The sequence below is a fragment of the Caretta caretta genome, chromosome 1 (genome assembly GCF_965140235.1).
Source record: "Caretta caretta isolate rCarCar2 chromosome 1, rCarCar1.hap1, whole genome shotgun sequence".
Lineage (NCBI taxonomy): Eukaryota > Metazoa > Chordata > Testudines > Cheloniidae > Caretta > Caretta caretta.
In genome coordinates this window covers 201,200,266-201,220,307 of record NC_134206.1, presented here as the reverse complement: position 1 = coordinate 201,220,307, position 20,042 = coordinate 201,200,266, and the positions used below count along the sequence as shown (strand labels likewise).

Genomic DNA, 20,042 nt, shown 5'->3' with positions numbered 1-20,042 from the left:
AGTTTAATTACAACAGGCTCTTCTGGTGAGGTTCCAAGGCTTAGAAACTGAGCACAGTCTGGAGCTGCTTCTCCCAGGGTTTAATAATATTGTACGTTTTTCCATTGTACGTATCTAAAAACATTTCACCTGTGAAAGGGAACAATTTAGCCCCAGTTCAAATGATTTCTTTGGTAGGCACCATTCACTTTAAAGGTTCACTTTGAAAAATAGCATTTGGGAGCTCCTCATTCAGTCTCACAGGGTTAGTTCAGTTTACAAGGATTTTCCAGTGGCCAGTGTCACAAACAGCACATGGGCTCCAAAAATCCAGCCAGGGTCTTTCTGCCCCTTATACCATCACCTGTAACAAAGATTCTGCCATCTGCCATGGGAGTTCAGCTGACAGTTCTGATGATGCATGAGACAGCACAGAATCCAACTTTCTCTCCCCTAATTGTATTAGCTCTAAAGAGCTAACAGGAATAAATGCTCGAGAGAGAGAGAGAGATCCAAACCAAAACAGCAGATTTGAACAGCACTGAATTTTGGAAGCAGGGAGGGAGCCATGTGTTTGAAAAAACCTGACCCTGGGGAATTTGAATTTTGCAAATGACCCTGGTCTTAATAATTGGCAAACCAAGACCGCAGATCGGAACTGCCCTGAAGTTTAGGGTCTTTGAAACCTGGCTTTAGTTCTAAATGTTGTGGCTTCCAGAAATTAGTGTCACATCAGGCCAAAAAAAGTGATGAGTACAGAATAGAAATCACAGAAGCCAGCCAGGCACTGCTTTCCTCCCCGAAGGACCATGGTGACTCATCACTCAGTCTGGAATTTGAATCTCCAGATCTCAGATCACTTCTCAGCTGGAGCTCAGAAATGAAATGAGTCGTCCAGTCTCGGGTAGTCAGGCCAGAACAGACTGCAAGCAAACACTACTACCAAGCTGCATTAGAATTTGTCACAGTCTGGTACTACCCATAGTTTCCTCCTCCTGGAAGCTAGGTTCATTATGCAGTAGTCATTAATGGAGGCAAGGTTGGAGATACAGCACATGGCTCTGCCTTTGTTTTATGTGACACGTGCACAAGGTAGATTAAAGGTAATTGAAATCTGGATCTACTGACATTTCAGGCCCCTTAAAATAAAAGCCACCTTTCTTTGCACCCTTTTCCCCAAGCAGACTTTTCTATCCAGCTCAGCTATCTCTTCCTCTTGGGTCCAATTCTACCAGTCAGTTGCCCCAGATGTACAGTTCTCTTACATTCCTGAGTCCTTGATCTTCCTCCCAAAAGAATCAGCCCAGGCCTCTCTAGTATCAGCTCTGCCTGTGCTGTTTCCCACTGCTCTGATACACTGTTCCCTTTGGGCCACTCGGATGACGGGGCCTGGCTCCAAAAGATCCTGTCTCAATCCTCCTCCAAAACGTGAATTTAGAGAGAGAATCGCTGCTTATGGTGGTTCAACCAGCCACTTCATAGGGGCGGGTTAAGTGCTACAACTGGCTAAACAGAGAGCTGGGCCCAAATTTCAGATTCTGATCTGAATTTCAAACCTCCAAAAGTTTGTAGGGTGTTCAGAGCAAGGGCTTTGGTTCATCCCTTAATAGATATAGGGTACTGCTGTAAAATCTGGATCCACATCTTGATCTGGATTTTGAAATCCCACCCTGGTTCAGATCTGTGGTCAGAAAGTTTTGCCTGAGGCAGTTTGTTTTTTGTGTGTCATACACACACACACACAACTTAGGCAAGTAGCGGTTATAATGCAGCCTAAAATTAAACCAATAAGTAACTCCCTGTTTGTTTTGCAGAGAAAGCCAGGCTATTTTAAAGCTATGATTTGAGGTTTGCTTTGCCTCTGAAATGCTTCCCACTTTATCCTAAAAGATTTGCCAGAGTGAGACAAATTCATTGCTCACTTATACCCATACAATTCCACTGGGTCAAATTCTGCATTCATTTCCACACATTGGCTATGAAACTGGGAGCAGAACTCGGCTCATTTTTTGGTACTTATTTGAGTTCTCAAACAGTATTTAAAATACTTCTTTTTAAGCATTTTACTGCAACTTTAAAGTACATGACTTGTGCTATAGATTAGTAATCAAATCATCTTGTGTTCATATAATCTCTATGGGCCTGATTCTCATTTACACTAAAGCCATTTTTCATCACCAGGGTGATGTAAAGGGGCCTTAATATAAATGAGACTCAGGGCCTCTACGCCTATAGCTCATCCTTGTAACTGAATGTACTGATAAACTGTATTTGTAAAGGATGTTTCATAGAAAGTATCCCAGACAGTCTTACACAGTTAAGACAACATTATGTCTCGTGATGAGCCTAAGCCACAACATTTGGCTCCAGATTTCAACTCCCCCCGTGTTCAGCGGAGTCGGGATCTGGGGATTTTGGACAGAGTCTAGCTCGAGTTAGAACTATTCTGTTTCAAGTGGATGCAGGATTCCCCTCCACTTCCTGTCCTAAACTGTTGTGTGGTGTCGCTGTGTGTAGTTAAACAGCTGCCATCTCACCCCCCACACCTGTATCTTTTGGAAAACACTTGAAGAGGCATTGGTATGAACCTAAAAGATTTTTTTATTACTACTGTAATCATTTCCTTCTCCCCCCGCCTCCCCCTCCCCTTCCCCCAATATCTTTCCCCTCCCTCCTCTCTCAACAAATTAAATAAGGCCTACAAGAGGGAATTTCTAAATGTTTTTGGCTAAATATAAGGTAGATGGTGCCCGGATCTAATACAACCATGCAGGTGACTAGAGGGACCACATTAGATATGCCTGGATCATGGACACAGGGCAGAAAGAAAGGGCTGTGGCTTAGATCAGGGGTCAGCAACCTTCAGCATGCAGCCCACCAGGGAAATCCACTGGCAGGCTGCGAGACATTTTGTTTCATTGGCCATCCGCAGGCACGGCCCCCGCAGCTCCCAGTGGCCACGGTTCGCCATTTCCAGCCAATGGGAGCTGCGCAAAGCAGCGGTCAGCATGTCCCTGCGGCCCACGCACATAACTTCCATTGAAATCAGTGGGAGCTAGGCACCTCAATACCTTTGATGATCTGAGGCTATGTACCCAGTGTTCCCGCCTCTATAAATAAGTGGATGTGAGGGTGGAGCGGCCTACCTGCTCCCGCCTCGATGGTATGGGCTGGAGAACTGACTGGATTCAGAAAGGCAAAGATGTAAGAGGAGAGTATGTTGTTCCTAGTAAAGTCTGTAGCAACTTACTCCTCTCCTACCAGCACAACAGGGGAGCATCAGAGTGACTGTGTCTTGGGGGGGTGTCTCTGGGGCTCTTCCTCTAGCTGAACCATTGCCTTTTGCTCAGGGCTGGGCCTAAAGACACAATCTAGCCCTAAATAAATAAATGTAAGTTCCTGAGCTGCTGGCTATTGTGTGGAAAAGAAACCTCAGTGGGCAAGCACTAAGATGCTGTTCTCCTTTGGAGAGCGGCTCCTCTGACATAGGGGCTCGCTATGGCTTTGTTCTGAAACTAATCAAACTCTTTGTCTCTGCCAACCCCTAGCTGATCACGACCCCCAAGGCCGACAACACCATGTATGTGCAACAGCGAGACGAATACCTGGAGAGTTTCTGCAAGATGGCCACAAGGAAAATCTCAGTCATCACAATTTTCGGCACCATGAACAACAGCAGCATGAAGATTGATCACTTTCAACTAGGTTCATTTTTTTACATATTTATTTCTCTCCTGTCTCTTTTTTTAAGGTGGGCCGAACATAGGAGAGGGAAGAGAGAAACCCAACTGGGGTTAAAGTCTAAGAGAGATCCTTTGTTGTGGCAACTTCCCCCCGCCTACTGCCCACACTTTGTATTTACATAGCTGTCTCTGGTATTTCCCATGTTTAGGTTTCCAGCACTGTAAGGTGAAATGTGTGGTAGTTTCTAACGCCAGTGAAAGAGTAGAGAGCAGAAAAGTGTGACATGGGAAGGGCAGGAAGATCATTTGGTTCAGGCCTGCAGACATCTCATGTATCCATCTCTTTGGGTAACTGAATAGTTACATTTCTGTGTTATCACTGGATTTATTTTGCAGACCATCAGCAGCAAGTGGCTGGCTACAGACTAATAGGCTTTAAGAACTGCCACAATAAATTGGCCAGTGTCACACATAGGAGTCATTTCACAATGGAGGGGGAAATTGGTTTCGATTAAATAAAAAGCTACTCACAACTCAGACCAACCCAACTCCCATTCTGAAGTTCCAAATGGCTCCCTTCCTGTTGCTGAATGTTACATTTTCTCCTCCCTTTGCACTTGGTTTGGTTGGAACAGATTTGGAAGCACCCTTCGAAAATGCCATGCAAAAGCCTTTCCTCACACACATGGGCTAAAATCAGGACAGACAGGAAATCTTACTAGACAGCTATTGTGTCAGAGTTCCTTCCCTTCTCTGAATCAGCTCTCCCCTCTCTAGCAAATGTCTGATTTTAGCATGCCCACAGAATGAGTGTTCTCAGGCATGGTCATTGTAAGGGTATGCTTTTCAATATTTTCCCCTCTCTACTGTTAAACATGTTTTGCTTAGAGATGGACCCCAACCAAACAGTCCAAAAATTTGGGGAAGGAAGTTTGAATCTGGTGCTGAGTGCAGCTTTAGTTTACTTATTGTGGTGTGGATGTTCTTTTTATTCTCTTAGAAGGGGCACAAGCAAATGTCCTCTCTTTACTCATAAAGCAATGTACAGCCAGCCTGGCTACTTTCTGTGGCTGGTGTAAAGTTGTTCAGCTCATGGTACTATGCACCACCCTGACTGTCAGTGAATGAACCCAGGTTTCTTCTAGATACTTTGTTCAGCCCATGCATATTCCACTAAGCAGTTAAACCACCTACACACACCCTGTGTTGCCTTCTTTAAAGGGGGCATCTTCAAAGCGCCAAATGAGAGCTGAGTATCCAATTCCCTTAGGCGGCTTTGAAAATCTGAGTGTACAAGTTCAGATCCTGATGCAAAGCCTACTGAATTCAGTGGGAGTCTTTCTGTTGACTTCAGTGGGTTTTGGACCAGGTCCTTAGTTCCCAGTCCAGCAAAGCACTTAAGCTTGTGTAAAACTTTAAATATATGAAAAGTCCCATTGATGTCAAGTAGGGCTACTCCGGGGTGTAGTCCTGAATGGGCAAGTACTTGTACTATCAGAATGCCCCAAGCATGGGAACACCCCTGCCAGCGTGGCTTCGGACGCCCAGAGCATGCAAGGTCACGCTGTGCAGAGGATGCCATTTTGCTCTACAAAATGGTATCCTCTATAGGCCATGACCTCGGACGCACAGTGCATGCGAGGTCATGCTGTGTGTAGGTCACCCTTTTGAGAATAAAATGGTGTCCTCCATGCGGCAAAAGTGCCGGTATGCCATTCTGGTGCAATCCGGCCCCACTACATCACAGGGCTGCTCTATGCTTAAAGTTACACATGGGTTTATGTGCTTTGCTGGATTGCAGCTTTTGAAGAGCTTGTATAGAAACTATTGCTCCTTCTCATAGCTCTGCCACATCAAACCCAGTTTCCTCTGGGAGTTAAGCTGTTTCTCCAAACTTCTTGGGCAAGGGAAATCTCATGAGCTCAGCTCTTTCATGGCCTTGCAGGGCTGGCAGACAGCTGGTCTGAGGTTCGGGAAGTTGTGACGGAATGCCTGCTAGTACCCTGCTGCCTCAGCGGAGGATCTAGGTCCCTGTGTCTGTGAGGGGTGTGACTCCCTGGGCCCATTTATTCCATCAAACACAACAGGAATCACCAGCCACTCAGAGTGCGGTCCCTGAGAGTAGAGCCTAGAGAGTATTTCTGTGCCTCTGTGGCACACCTGGAGCAGGGAAAGCTCTTTCCAAGTAAGTCTAAGTTTACTCAAGATCACCCCATGTATAGTTAGGCCCATACACGTATCAGTGCCCTGGTAAGGATTATATATAGTTGCCATCTGGCTAATAAAACAGAAATGCACTCTGTTTGACATACACCATACTCCTTCAGCCTGTTCCAGGTTTAACCCAAACCCAGCAAAGTTCCAGAAACATGCAAGTGTACAAAAGCGGAATCCTCAGACAGAAAAAAGACACTAGGTGATGAAACACAGAAGGCTCACAGGGGTTCATCTCAGCTAGTGACATGAGAAAAACAACTTAGTTAAAATAAGAGTTCACCTGAACTTGTGCCATACCCTGAACCTTTTATATGTTCAGAAAATAGGAATTTCTTTTTCTTTTTTTCCCTTTCATTTTTTCATTGTCAGGGCCAGAAGCAGCAAAAATTCCCAAGAAGAGCTGTGCTTGGAATATTTATGGATGCATTAGTGTCCAGCACAATGGTGTCCCAGTCTTGGATGGGGCCTTCCTGCACTACTGTAATACAAACACTAAATAATAATAATAATATAATAATCTCATGCAAGAATCTCTTCTCTGAAATTTCCAGCCTAAGGACATGCTCTAGCTCAACAACAAGATATGGGCTTGATGCAGGAATCAATGGAAGCCACAATAAAGGATCTCTGGCGTGTTTTGTGCAGAAAATTGGATTAGATGATCATAATAGTCTCTTCTGGCCTTAAAATCTATGGATCTAAAGGAAAGCATAGGTTTAAATCTCTCACCAGACACTAGTGAGCACGACTGACTGAGCTCATAAAGTGTCCTTCAGAGCTAGCCTCATTCAATGCACATCTGAAAAGATGCACACAGTCAGTAGCAGGATGGTTTTAAAAGCACTGACTAGCTCTGCTCTTATTGTATCCCATGAGAGTCTCCCAACTGACTTCCCTAGGACCAGAATTAGGCCAGCGCTGAGCGCTTTTGAAAATCCCACTCCAAGTAGCCAAATTAGCACAGCCCACCTTCACTCCAAATGCTAGGACCACATTAGTAAACATTGGACCCAGGACTACAACACACACTGCTTAGGTCCATATCCAATGCTTAATGCACGGGGCCACTGTACTGCTCAGCCAAGCAACCCAACCTTGCTGTAACCTCATCTAAATCCTCTCCCCAAACCCCTAAGTAGCTGGGCTGGGCACTGTGGAAATATATGTGAGGGAGGGAGGAAAAGAATCCCCCCACCCTCGCCCCCCCCAGCGGCAGAACTGCTCTGTGGCTGCTACTGAAGCCGTGAGGGTGCCAGGTTTCCCACGTTCCTGCTGTGACCCCTCCAGAAAGGGTGGAAAGAGAACAGCTTCCATGTGGCAGTAGATCGTGTGACCCCTCTCAATCCTGCCCCTATCTTTGCACAGCAGAATGATGCTGGTCCTGCTGCTGGAGACCATCTCTGGCTGTGGAGGTTGGGGGCAGGTGGTGAATAAGAGTGGTCTTGAAATGGACCCCTGCATTCTCTGGCTAGTAATCTCTTCCCGGTTTGCAAAAATGTCTAGTTCTGTCTCCTGTTCCTGCCTTTAACTCCTAGTCTTACTTTCTGCCTTAAGCTATCAGTTGTGAAGAGGAACGTTGTCAAATAGTTTGTCTTCTCTGGTCTCCCCTGACAGAGAAGCCCTAAAATGTCACCTCTGTGCTGACATCTGCAATCTTAACCAGAAAAAATAGCCATGGTTATAGACCCATGGTTAATGTTTGTTTTACATTTATCTGGTGTTATGTCACTTACCACCGAGCTGGCTGCAGTCACATTTCTCGCTGAGCTTTCTTGTCCTACTCTACTGAGCTGGTTTGTCTTTGCTTTGCAGGGTTGTTTGCATTGATTAATAATTAGTATTAGTAATAATTATTATATATTTTAGAGGTCACATTTTATAAGCACATAGGAAGGGACCTTCTGGGTCATTGTGTCCAGTCCCCTGCTATCACAAGTAATCCTATTCAAAAATTTATCAAGCTCCGTCTTACATTAGATTTCTTGCTACCTGCTGTTCTTTTGGAAGGCTGTTCCAGAAACTGACTCATCAGATAGCCAGAAACTTTCTTCTACTTCCCAGCCTAAGTTTACTCCTGGCCAGTTTTACCGTTTAAGAATACATGTATAAATATTTTGTGTGACTTACAGCTGTTTTAATACATGGTTAAGTGATTGTCAGAGTCCAGCGACTCAATAGGCTGCTTATAACCAAGGCTTGTAATCAACTACATCATCTTCTACCGATGTGCCTAAGACCACGTTTAGAAGATATGAATCATGTGCATAACGTGCTGTGAATCATGTACTAACCCTTCAAAAACTATTTGTAAATGTAACCATAATAGAAAGTGTGACCACTGGAACATTCAGACTGTTGATGGTTTCTATTAGAAATGGGCCCAAGCTGCAAAAAGTTCAGGTACATATCTGAACTGGATCCAGGGTTTTTGTGCAGCCAGTTCTAGAGACAATGGGTCTGCAGAGAGCTTTGAATCCACACCCATATCCCCCATAGCTTGGAGATGTTCAGAAATGCATGAAAAAGAAAAGTAATGAATAGTAAACCAAACTGTTTGCAGAGATCAAATATTCTGGTCAGTATTTATTTAATTTATCCAACTCAGTTTGCCTCGTCCCTATTCACTATTGTCTAATGGTTAGAGCAGGGGAGTGGGACTCCTGGGTCCTATTGTAGCTCTGCCACTGCTTTTTTCTGACCTAGGCAAGTCACTTAATACCTATGTCTCAGTTTCTCCATCTGCAATTGAGGATAGCAATATATACATCTTGGGGCTGTTGGGAGGGGCAGAGTCCTTTAAGATCCTCAGGTGGCAGGTGCTATAGAAAAACATAGCATAGTTATTATTGTACTCTTTCACAGTTTATTGTGCCCCACATTTCTTTTAATGTCATTTTTGCGTGCTTTTTCATTTTCATTTATTTATTTCTCTGTTGCTAGAGGTTAATTTGATTCCTGTGCTGTGAGATTTAATATATCTTATTGTTCCTGTTTCCACCTGTATTCTTAGGGAATTGCAATAACAGATAGTAGGGGGTACAGTATGATCTCACCCTCTGTTGCATGTACCTTTTAATATCTCTTTTTGATATTACAAACACTTTGGATTATGCACCTTTTTCTTTCGGGGGCCTGTTGTGGTAATAGCCACTTTAAAGATGACAGCTGAGCCAGAGTTAATCCCATTTAACAGGTGCTTCATGTGCGATTGTGGCTTCCTTTATGGAAACAAACAAAAACTATACAAAACACTGTGTAGTGGAGCGTTTTAGATCATTGCTGCAGGACTATAGAACAGCACTATTGACACTGTAGCTGAGATGGAGATGATGATGACATTGCTATTTCAAACCTTTTTTAAGTCACCTGGCTATACCTTTATAATGGACTGAAATTTCTTATGGTCGCTTCTTAAAAGCAATTTATTTATTTATTTTTTTGGTGTATATCTGAAAGTGTCTGCAGGATTAGTTTGGTCATTTTGGTTATTCAGATGTAGGAAAACAAAAATAATGTTTTCACTTGTTAAAAATCTTTTCAGATGTTCAAGATTTTAGTAAGTTTAGTTTTACTTTGGGGGGGGTTGCACGTGGATAACTCAAAGATGCTTTCTTTTCAAAATGAAGATACTGTCTGTGTTTTAGCAAGCCTTTTTGAATGTCTTCTGTGATCACAGTAGAGTTGAGTGTATTTACATAATCAGGCTTGACATGCAGACCTTTCTCTTTCAATTGTTGAGTGCTGGCATGGAGAAGTGTGTGTAGGTGATCAATAGGTGGCACTCAATAGTAAATCAGTACCCCAACATGGCACTAAAGGGCTGGACCTGCTGCCTTTCGGATGAAACAAAACAGCAATCCTGGTCATTTGTGGTCATTAAAGATCCCATGTCAATTTTTGCAAGAATAGGGATGTTAACTCAGGAATCCTAGCCAAAATCCAACTGTGCTAATAGTATTTTAAAGTTTTAAATTCTCTGTGCTGTTTTATTTGGATATGTTGTTTTTCATAGAATGTTGCGGTGCACTGTTAAATAATCACTACATACCATTCCAGAAGTGACTGCATTTCCGTAGTTGTGAAATATCTGTGGAGAGCTTTGAGTTCCTTCAGGATAAATTACACGTGGCCTAGATTTTCAAAAGTGACTAGCAATGTTGGATGTCCAGCTCAAGATACCTTTTAGGGTCCTGTTTTCAGAAGGTGGGGACTGAAAATTAGTCCCCTTTACGGTGCCGTAAAATGGGAAGCCAAAATCACTTCCCTTTTGAAAACCATGGCCAGTTATGACTAGAGAGAGGGAGAGTGGGTGATGTTTGGGCCCCTTTTGTGCGACTTATGTGATGAAACTGATGACAGTTTGCTCTGTGATTCCATGTTTATCAGCAGTTTATTTGCTTTTAAGATAATGAGAAACCCATGAAGGTGGTAGAGGATGATGACCTTGTGGACCAGCACCTCATCAATGAGCTGAGGAAAGAATACGGGATGACCTACAATGACTTCTTCATGGTGCTGACGGATATTGACATGAGGGTCAAGGTGGGGAGTTGAGCTTTTTGAACAAAAAGGCATTGAAAAGCAGAAATATGCTGTGGACTGGTATGAGATGCATGAGAGAGGCTGGTTTGGGGCCTTGCCATTATTTGGAGCAGGGGTGGCCAACCTGAGCCTGAGAAGGAGCCAGAATTTACCAATGTACATTGCCAAAGAGCCACAGTAATACATTAGCAGCCCTGCATCAGCTCCCGCCCTCCAGCTCCTCCCACCTGCCGCAATCAGCTGTTTCGCATGCACAGGAAGCTCTGTGAGGGAGGGAGAGGAGTGAGGGCGTGGCAGGCTGGAGGGAAGGGGTAGGGGCCTTGAGGGAAGAGGTGGAGTGGGGGCAGAGCAGGGGAGCAGTGAGCACCCCCAGCACATTGGAAAGTTAGCATCTGTAGCTCCAGCCCCGGAGTCAGCGCCTATGCAAGGAGCTGCATATTAACCTCTGAAGAGCCGCATGCAGCTTCGGAGCCACAGGTTGGCCACCCCTGACTTGGAGGGTCAGAAGGGTTTCATCACCTAGAAGGTGGACAGCAAGGGAGATTGACAGCGAATGGGAAGGGTGGAGGGCACAGTCCATCTTTTCAAGATGGGGGAACTCCAGTGGGAGGTCTGGGTGTATGCTGAGATGGTGCTCTGGCAACTCACCACAAGCATAAAACTACCTCTGTCAGAGGAGCTGAATGCAGCACGTGGTGTCCTGAAATGCAGCCTGGGGCTGCCATGTGATATAGTGACACAACACGCTGATGCTGCATTGTATATGAATGATGTTCTCGGGCATAGCATGATACTGCAAGATAACCTGATTCTAATGAGCTGCGTGTAGTATCTTGACACACAAGTTTGTCCTACAAGGCAAACATTTAAAGCTGGAATCCTAGGAATAATCCAGTTCCTCACAACAGACTCTGTGAAATCAGGGACAGTTTCCACCCTCTCTGTTTCTTCTTGCAGTGGCATGTTATGTGCTTAAGGGCTTTATCTGTAATTCAGCCTATTCTTTACCTTTTATTTTATAGCAATATTATGAAGTGCCCATTGCAATGAAGTCTATATTTGATTTGGTTGACACCTTCCAGTCACGAATCAAAGATATGGAAAAGCAGAAGAGGGAAGGTATTGTCTGCAAAGATGACAAGAAACAGTCCCTGGAAAACTTCTTATCCAGGTATTACTTTCAGCACTGACCTGTTTCTAGCTGCTAGTGATAATTCATCATATTTAAAATATCTGGCATATTTTATTTTTAAGGAAAGGTTGTTGTTTTTTTAAATAGATTTTGCAATATTTATCATTTCCAGCAAGATAATGAGATTTAACCACAGTTAGCTCTGCTGCAGCTACAGCATACTCTTGCGGAGAGCAGAACTCTGGAAATGGGGGCTCCTGGGTTCTGTTTCCACAGGCTTGCTGCACAATCTTGGCCAACACACTTCACTTTTCTGTGTCCGTTTCCAAAGATAAGGGTAATCTTCTACACAGGGGCAAGGGAGGATTAATTAGCTCATGTGTATGCAATGCTTTGAACCTGTTCAGCTCTAGAATAGCATTGCAATGTTTCTGTACTTTGGTCACTGGATGCCACAATCTCGTTATTTCAGCTGCAACTCCTTCTGTGCAGTTCAGATCACTGACTCCATTCTCCCCGACGTCCTCCTTATCATGTCTGAAATAAAACAGCCAGTGTGAAAAAGCTGCTAATGCATCCTGGAAAACATCTGAAAAAACCTGCTTAGAGAGACGTCTTTGCTCACGTAGTCTGTATATTCTGTATTACTCTTCTCCCCACAAGGCAACACCCCTGGATGCAAAATGTGCCTGGACTTTGGAGAAAGTCAGATGTGAAGTTAAATATTGCAGCTCTGGCCCATCTCCATTACTGGGTGATGTGCACAAAAATAAGATCTCTTGTTGTTCAGGAGTTCACCTACTGCTGCTGCATATTCCTCCCCCTACTATCAAAATCCTCAGTTTGTACTCTTATGTCTGATTGCTATGAAAATGACTCAGAGGACACTGAGGATTGTGACTCCAAGGGGGGAATAAGCAGCCGGAAGAGGTGAATGCATAAGTCATTGGTTCTTCAGCATTTTCATTTCTGAGGGCCACTTCCTCAGAGAGAGAGAGAGAGAGAGAGAGAGAGAGCGCGTGCGCGAGAAAGCATCTTTACCATATCCACCACATCTCCTAACTCCCCCATTTCCCTCCTGCTTGGCTCTCAGAATGACTCATTCTACACTACCAAGAAGAACCACACTTTGGGAACAGCTGTCCTAGGCAATAAAGAGCCTGTATACTAGCAGAGAAGGAAGCCACAAAATTGTGTTTCCCTACAAATAGCCCTAGTAATAAAAAAAAACCAGGGGAAGAGAAAGGCAGAAATAGAGGATCTATAAACAGAACTGTCTCCAAAGACGATATTTTTGTTTTCTAGGAAGTGGGCATCAATGGGTCTTTAAAAGGTAGATAGATCATGCCAGTCACTGAATCTGGCCTGGCCCTCAGCAGGGCTCATTTTGTTTTGTCATAAACTACCTCTCCCTGTGAATGAAACTGCCGGAACTGAGTCACCCCCTGCTGTCGCTCATCAGGGAAGTCAGTTAAACTATGTAAATATCATTCTTAATTTGCGTGAATGGCATGGAAGGAAACCACTAGTGAGAGCTGGCTTTGGGAACCCTTGAAACCCACAGATGTTTGGGGGGAGTCTCCATTTGGGACGGGGGGGGGCAGTCCCAGTTTAACACAGGATATTTGACTATGCTGCTGTCTGAGCTCACTGACCGGACTGAAACCATTGACCTCCCTTGCAGACTAATGCAGAGGATGGAGGGGTGGTTGTAGGGAAAAGAGGTTGAGGGTTTGGATACAAAGCTGTCTGGAGGCTCCCAGATTCCAAATGCAAGGCCTGCTGCTTATCAGAAATAAGTCCCTGGTGAAAGGGTATGTGGGTGCCAAACCCTGACTAACTGTGGCAAGCACTGTATTGTCAATTATCTTCATCCTTGCACAGCTGAAGGCTCACGGTACAGGTTCCTTGGTAAAGTCCATCCCCAAACATCTACACTGATGATGACAGCATAGGCTGAGTGAGTGATTCATTCCAGCAGAGCCAGAGGGTTGGGCTGAGTGAGGCCGGTACTTGGATGGAAGACCAAGGGAAAGGGGGACTCAGTGTATCAGGCACAGGTTTGTGCATCAGAACTGAGGCTACTCTTCTGTCTCCTGTAGAACTTCTCCCTCCGGCCTTGCTCCAGTTCTGCCCCTACTGGTTTTTATGAATTAACTTTGTGAATGTTTTTCTTAAATACACAACTCCACAAAAGGCTCTCATCATTGATGAGCCAAATTCCAGCCTGATTTACACCTTGGTCCATGTGGCTGCATGGGTAGGTGTCATGGCAGACTCTAATCCAAAATTTCCATTCTAAGCCCCTACTTATAGCTAGGATGGGGCTTTTCCCATGTTAAAATTTTGAAAATATCACAAAGGAGATTTTTGGATTTTTTTGTTTTTTTAAAAGGGTGACGTGATTTTTGCCCTTCTTTCACTCCGCCCACACACTCCCACATAGTCTTCCCTCCTGCCAGCAGGGTGCTCTTCAGGGCTTAAGGCTCCCTCCCGGGAATCTCTCTTTTCAGTCTTACGGGAATGAAGAAGTCAGGCCATTGATTGCCAAACCACCAGACCAGCTGGTTAGGAGCTGCCCTCGGTTTCTTCACCATGCTCCATGGGGAAATGGATCCAAAGCCCATTAAAGGCAGTGGAAAGACTACAGCGGACTTCAGTGCGTGGCCCTGGGTGGGGAAGCAGGGCCATTACCTCATCAGCAGACCAGCTAGTCAGAAGCTGGCTGGCATCTCTTTGCTATGCAGTATGGCTGAGGAACTCAGCCATTGTCTCACCAGCTGGCATCAATAGCCTAAAAAACAATGTAACTTGTTTTTTTACTTAAAATAAAAAAAACCACAACAGCAACTCCCTGCCCCCACAAAAGTCCTGGCTTTTTTCCCAGAAGGCCTTGCTGTGACACAAGCACTGGCCTACTTAGAGTTCATAGAGTTCATAGATATTTAGGTCAGAAGGGACCATTATGATCATCTAGTCTGACCTCCTGCACAACGCAGGCCACAGAATTTCACCCACCACTGCTACAAAAAAAACCTCACACCTATATCTGTGCTAAACCTCCCCAGAAAATGACCATGCGGGTAAACCTTTCTTTTTGGATTCAGCCCAAAAATTTCAAAAAGACCATCAGCTGGTTCATAGTTACCTGTGAATGGTGACACTGACAGGTTTTGAAGCTTTGGGATGTCTTATAGGCGTGTATCAAAGTGCTCAAAGTAAATACTGTTGTTATAGCAGCATCTGCCTCCCTTTAAAAGAGCATTTCCTGGTACAAAAATAGCCCTGCAGTTTTGTGAATTCTTTTAAACCGAATTAGTTTTGGATGGGGAGGTACCTTTACGGAGAAAAGTGTTGTTTTAAAATACTAAATAACCTTTCATTTAGGTTTTTGAGACTGGTTACAAATCTTTCCCCATCACCACCCTTCTTGGATAGCGCAATGCCAGGTGATCCTCACTAATTCATATACAAACTGTATGACTGCAACCAGTTGGAGCTCTTCTAGCAGCATAGCACAACTTGAAAAGTAACACGTACTGTGAGAAATTCTATGGTGATTTTTCTATCCCAGTCTGCAATACAATTCCCAATTCCAATAGCCATTATATCACCTAGAGATGGCAATGTGTAAAGATCTTGAGATTTGGAGGGTCACGTTGGCTGAGCATCCAAAATTCAGATGCTTAGTCAAGATGTTTGGACATGCAAAATTGAGATCAGGCTTTATCCTCTTCCAGTCCTGGACAGAACTGGGAAGAACATAGGTATGACAATTAGAGATGAAACTGAACAAAACTCCTAAATCCAGCATCCCCAAATATTGTGAGAGTTCAGATTTGGATCTGGACCCCCAAGTTACATCTGGCCTATACTCCTCTGCTGCAGAGGTTCCCAAATGCTGGTCTGTGGAACACTTGATTCTAGTCCACAGGGAGCTGGCTAGTCACACGGTGCTGGCTCCTCCTTGTTCCAACTGCTAAAACGAAGCCAAGAGTACACTCAATACTTTTCTCTCTTAGGTACTTATATGGCTCCCATTACCCTACTATCTGAGCATCTCACAGTCTTTATCACATTTACTGTCACAACACCCCTCTGAGGTAGGGCAGTGCTATTACCCACAATATACAGGATGAAGAACTGAGGCAGAGAGAGAGAAAGAGACACTAAAATGACTTATCCCAAGGTTACACAGGAAAGCCAGGGTGGAGCAGAGACCTGAACCCAGGTCTCCTAAGTCAGCACGCTAAATCACTAGACCATCCTTCCTCTCATCCTCCTTTTCCATGGAAGAAATTGCTCTAGTTGTCACAGGGACATTGTACTTACAAATGGGAGTGGGAGGTGGTGTGTACATTCATGAATGTTGGGAGGAGGTGATCATGGCAAGCAGGAGGGGAGGAGATAAGCCTTCTATTAAGATGTGGGCCACACTATGAAATTAATGGAGAATCCCAGCTGTAAATGGGATGAACCAAAGTCCTAGATCTGAACACTACCTGAACTTTGAGACAACTCAGGTCCGGATACAAACTTTGCAGCTCAGGCTCCATCTCTAATTTGAATACAAATAATGAATGAAAACATTGACCAAACATTTGGGAACCTTCATAAATATATGGCTTGAATTTGGTTCTAGGTTCAAATCTAAATTGGAAAAGGGAGTGTGGGGGAAGAGTTTGGGTTTATTTCTAAGCTGCTTTGCCCATCCCGTTTCTCATTCTTCGTCTCTCGCCTTCTCTCCCTGCTTCCTGTAGCACAGTGATATGCAGACCTCAGCGTTCAGGAGTCAAATTAGCAATCAACATTACCCAAAAGAGCCACAGTAGTGTGAATGATGGGGGAAATATTTAGTTTTTATATATTATTCTCACAACAAATACGTTAATAACTTAGTGCATGTTGATAGCTTAATAACATAGTAAAATCATCTTGATTGGCTAATAACATAGACTGGTTAATAATTAAATCTCACAGTGTTTTAATATTATATGCTGCAAAAAGTTGCAGGGGACACATTAAAGAGCCGCCTGCGGTTAAAAGCCGCAATCTGAGTATCGGTGCTGTAGCACATCTCCTCTAAGCTCTCAAAGTCTACATCTGCTTTGCAGCCTGGTGGTGTAATTTCCAACTCGGGTAGACGTACACATGCTAGTTTTAATCAAGCTAGTGCGCTAAAAATAGCCATGTAGCTGTGGCAGTGTGATGGGCTAGCCACCCAAGTACGTACCTAGGGTCTCAGATAGGATTGTAGTCAGAGCAACTAGCCCAGGCTGCTGCCAGTTCCACTGCTATTTTTAGCACACTAGCTTACCAAACCTATCTCCAGCTGCAGTATAGACATACCCCCAAAGCCTGTTTTTCTATAGTTCTATAGCCCCCCCTAAGCAAGTTAGGGGAGCACATTCAGCATCTAAGTTCACACTAACAAACCTTTTAAAAATGCTTCCCCACTAGAGATGGGTGGGAATTTTCCTTCAAAATGCAGTTTCTCCAAAAATCAAAATTTTCCTTCAGAAAGTTTTGAATTTGCTGACATTTTCAATTTTCCATCAGGAAAAAAAAAAGAAATGAAACATTGTTTCAGGTAAGATCAGTTCGTTTGGTGGAATGGAATAGGAACATTTCGTTTCATGTCAGTTGGACATTAAACTACTTACGGTGCTGTAATGCTTCACTGGAATTGCCGTTTGGAAGCTTCAGGGCTCCAGTCTCTCCTGTGGGCCAGGCTCCTGGGTCAGACTACATCTTCCATGATGCACTGTGGTTCCCTAAGGAGCAAGCTGCACTGTGCATCACGAGTCACAGTAGCGGCCAATGGGCCCCCTTGGCTTCTCTGTAAAGCACTTTGAAGGCTGTGAAATACCATATCTACACTGACCCCTCAATTCAAAACAATGCTCAGGGCGCTTGAGGCAGCACAGAACAATGCTTCTCTGTTGTCTTCTCATCTCTTTCCAGGTTCCGGTGGAGGAGGAGGCTGCTGGTGATCTCTGCTCCCAGTGACGAGGACTGGGCCTATTCCCAGCAGCTTTCTGCCCTCAGTGGACAGGCCTGTAATTTTGGTAAGTCCGATTGTATTATGCTCTTGCTCCCCAGACCACATCCTTCCGGAGTGCCATTTGGGGATGGATTCCTTCACTCAGCTCTAAACCCAGACAGCCTGAGAAGGTCTGTCCAGCTGAAAACTTAACCGAACCCACCCAGCTAGGGATGGAAGAAGACAAACCTCGGACATGCACCGTAGTAGCCGCTGCCACCCAAGCATACCGTGGGGGATGCTGATACCTCCTCTGAAATCCCTCAGTTAGGTTAGGGAAGAGTTAAAGCCCCTTCAGACTCTCTCTCTGATGGGCATTTTTAGCAATAGAACAGCCCTGGGCTTGTCCATCTTGTTGTTGTCACAGCTCTGCAAATTAGTGGTATAAGCAAGTTGTGCTTATAGGAACCAATCATCAGCCCAATACAGAACCAGGGTGGGCAGCAAGGAGATGCATGAAAGGATGGAGAGAGCTATGTTCTTCTTTCCTTCCTCATCCCAACTATGCAAAGCATCTTCATGGAGGCCACTTCAGCCGCTTAGCACGAAGAGCCTTCAGGGCGCCTATTGCCCTTACTGGAAAGGAAGAGCTAAAGAATCCATGCAGTGGGGGCTCACTCAGCTCTGCCTATTCCCTGCCTTCCCCTAACAGCCATGTAAATGGAGCAAGTACACCACTGCCCAGCTTTCTGGTGCATAGCCTCCTCCACGCATCATAGCTCCACACTGTCTGGAGTCTTCTGTGCATCTGTAGTGGCAGGGGCTAGATTTTCCCCTGTTGAGCAGCAATGTAGTGGAATGCCTTCTGTAGCAGAAGTCTCCAACTGTTTCAGTGAATGTCAGTGGTGCCTGAATAAACAGGGATCCACACAATCTCACTTACAGAGTCACTCTCTTAATCACAGTCTCACTGTCATACACACCCTCAGCCGCTTCCACTTCCCTTGATACCAAATTAGTGAGTGATATGGAGCTTTGTCACATACTTTCTGAAGATCTGCATACAGCCACTATTCACTTAACTCTCTTCCCTTTGTTGGGGATATCCTTAAGGGATTCCAGCAAGTTAATAAGGCATAACCCTCCTTTTTTCCTCATGCCATGGTTGAATATCCTTAATCAAGTTGTGCATTTCCAAGCGTCCTGCCTCTGAGTCACTAAAATAGTAGCTTCTAAGACTTTTCCCAGTATAGAAAGAGGTGCCTCACTAACTGGGACCCTGGTGCGTCTCTATGATCTTTTCCCAAAGACAACATTCCAATCCTCTGTCTAAAAAAGAAAAAATGGATGCCTGATTTAATCTGATCCCCATAGTACTTTCCCACTTGAGGGCTACAGGTTATGTTACCTCCAAACAGTTTGCCACTGTACATCTCATGAATAAGCACATTATTCTCTGCATGCTGACTTTTTCATGCATTTGGTGGGGTTCTCTCTTCATTTCTTTCAACTAATTTAAAATAAAGCTCTCACTACTCTTTGGATCTCCTGAGATTTTTTGCAAACTAAGGTAACAAAATCTCATGCATCAAGGCATGAAGGGTGGGATTCACAAATATATTTAGGGTTCTAACTCCCCTTGATTTCAATGAAAGATAGGAATCTAAAATGCCTTTGTGAATCTCATCCCAACAACTACTCCATGGGTCAGGAAGGAGTTTTCATCCCCATGGGCAGGGTTGCACAATTGGTCAGGAGTAATTAGGAGGGGTGATTTTCCCTTCTTTGAAGCTTCTATTGCCAAAGGCAGGATACCACACTAAGATGGACCAATGGTCTGATCCAGCATGGCCGGACACTCCCCTAGAGGGCTATGAGATTAGATGGACCTGGGCTGATCTGGTGCGGCAGGGGGTGGGATACTGGACTCATGGTCTGATACAGTAACATAGTTTTGCTTTGCACCCAGTGGTGGTCACTGACCATTCTTCCAGTATTAGGAGATCATCATGCCTCTTCTAAGGCTGCTTGATAAGTTACCAGACCCTACAGCTTCTCCACTTGAGATTCTGCACCCTGCCTCTCACAACCTAAATTCCCTGTAAGCTGCAATGCCATGCAGCAGCCTATTTAGCACTGCACAGGTGCTCAGGGAACCTGCCCGTTCAGGACCTGCCGCAGTGCCCCTCTCCCAGCCCCACTCAGTCCCAGACCTGCTGCGGCCAGGGAAGGGGTGCCTATCCCCTGGCCCCAGCCCTGGAGCTGCCGCAGCAGGGAGAGGCACCCTTCCCCCCAGCCCAGGTGCTGCTGCGGGGAGAGAGAGCTGGGAGGGAGTCCTCTCTCCTCACCATAGCCCCGGAGCATCCTTCTCTATTCCAAATCCCTCATCATTGGCCCCACCCCAGAACCCGCACCCCCAGCTGGAGCCCTTATCCCCCCGACACCCCAACCCTCTGCTCCACCCCCTCATCCCCAGTCCCACCACAGAGCCCGGCCCCAGCCCTGA

The 20,042-nt window shown here is 44.9% G+C and overlaps 1 protein-coding gene across 2 annotated transcripts in view; it reads left to right on the top strand.

The window, feature by feature from the left end:
• Positions 1-20,042, top strand: part of CCDC80 (coiled-coil domain containing 80) — a 32,737-nt gene that overhangs the window by 3,746 nt on the left and 8,949 nt on the right. The window contains exons 3-6 of one of the 2 annotated variants that reach the window (XM_048817545.2): positions 3,528-3,684; positions 10,285-10,421; positions 11,444-11,592; positions 17,518-17,621. In XM_048817545.2, the coding sequence (XP_048673502.1) occupies positions 3,528-3,684; positions 10,285-10,421; positions 11,444-11,592; positions 17,518-17,621 (547 nt within the window). Of the gene's footprint in view, positions 1-3,527; positions 3,685-10,284; positions 10,422-11,443; positions 11,593-17,517; positions 17,622-17,655; positions 19,075-20,042 lie in introns of those variants that run through there. The other variant, XM_075118750.1, reaches the window with a different exon arrangement.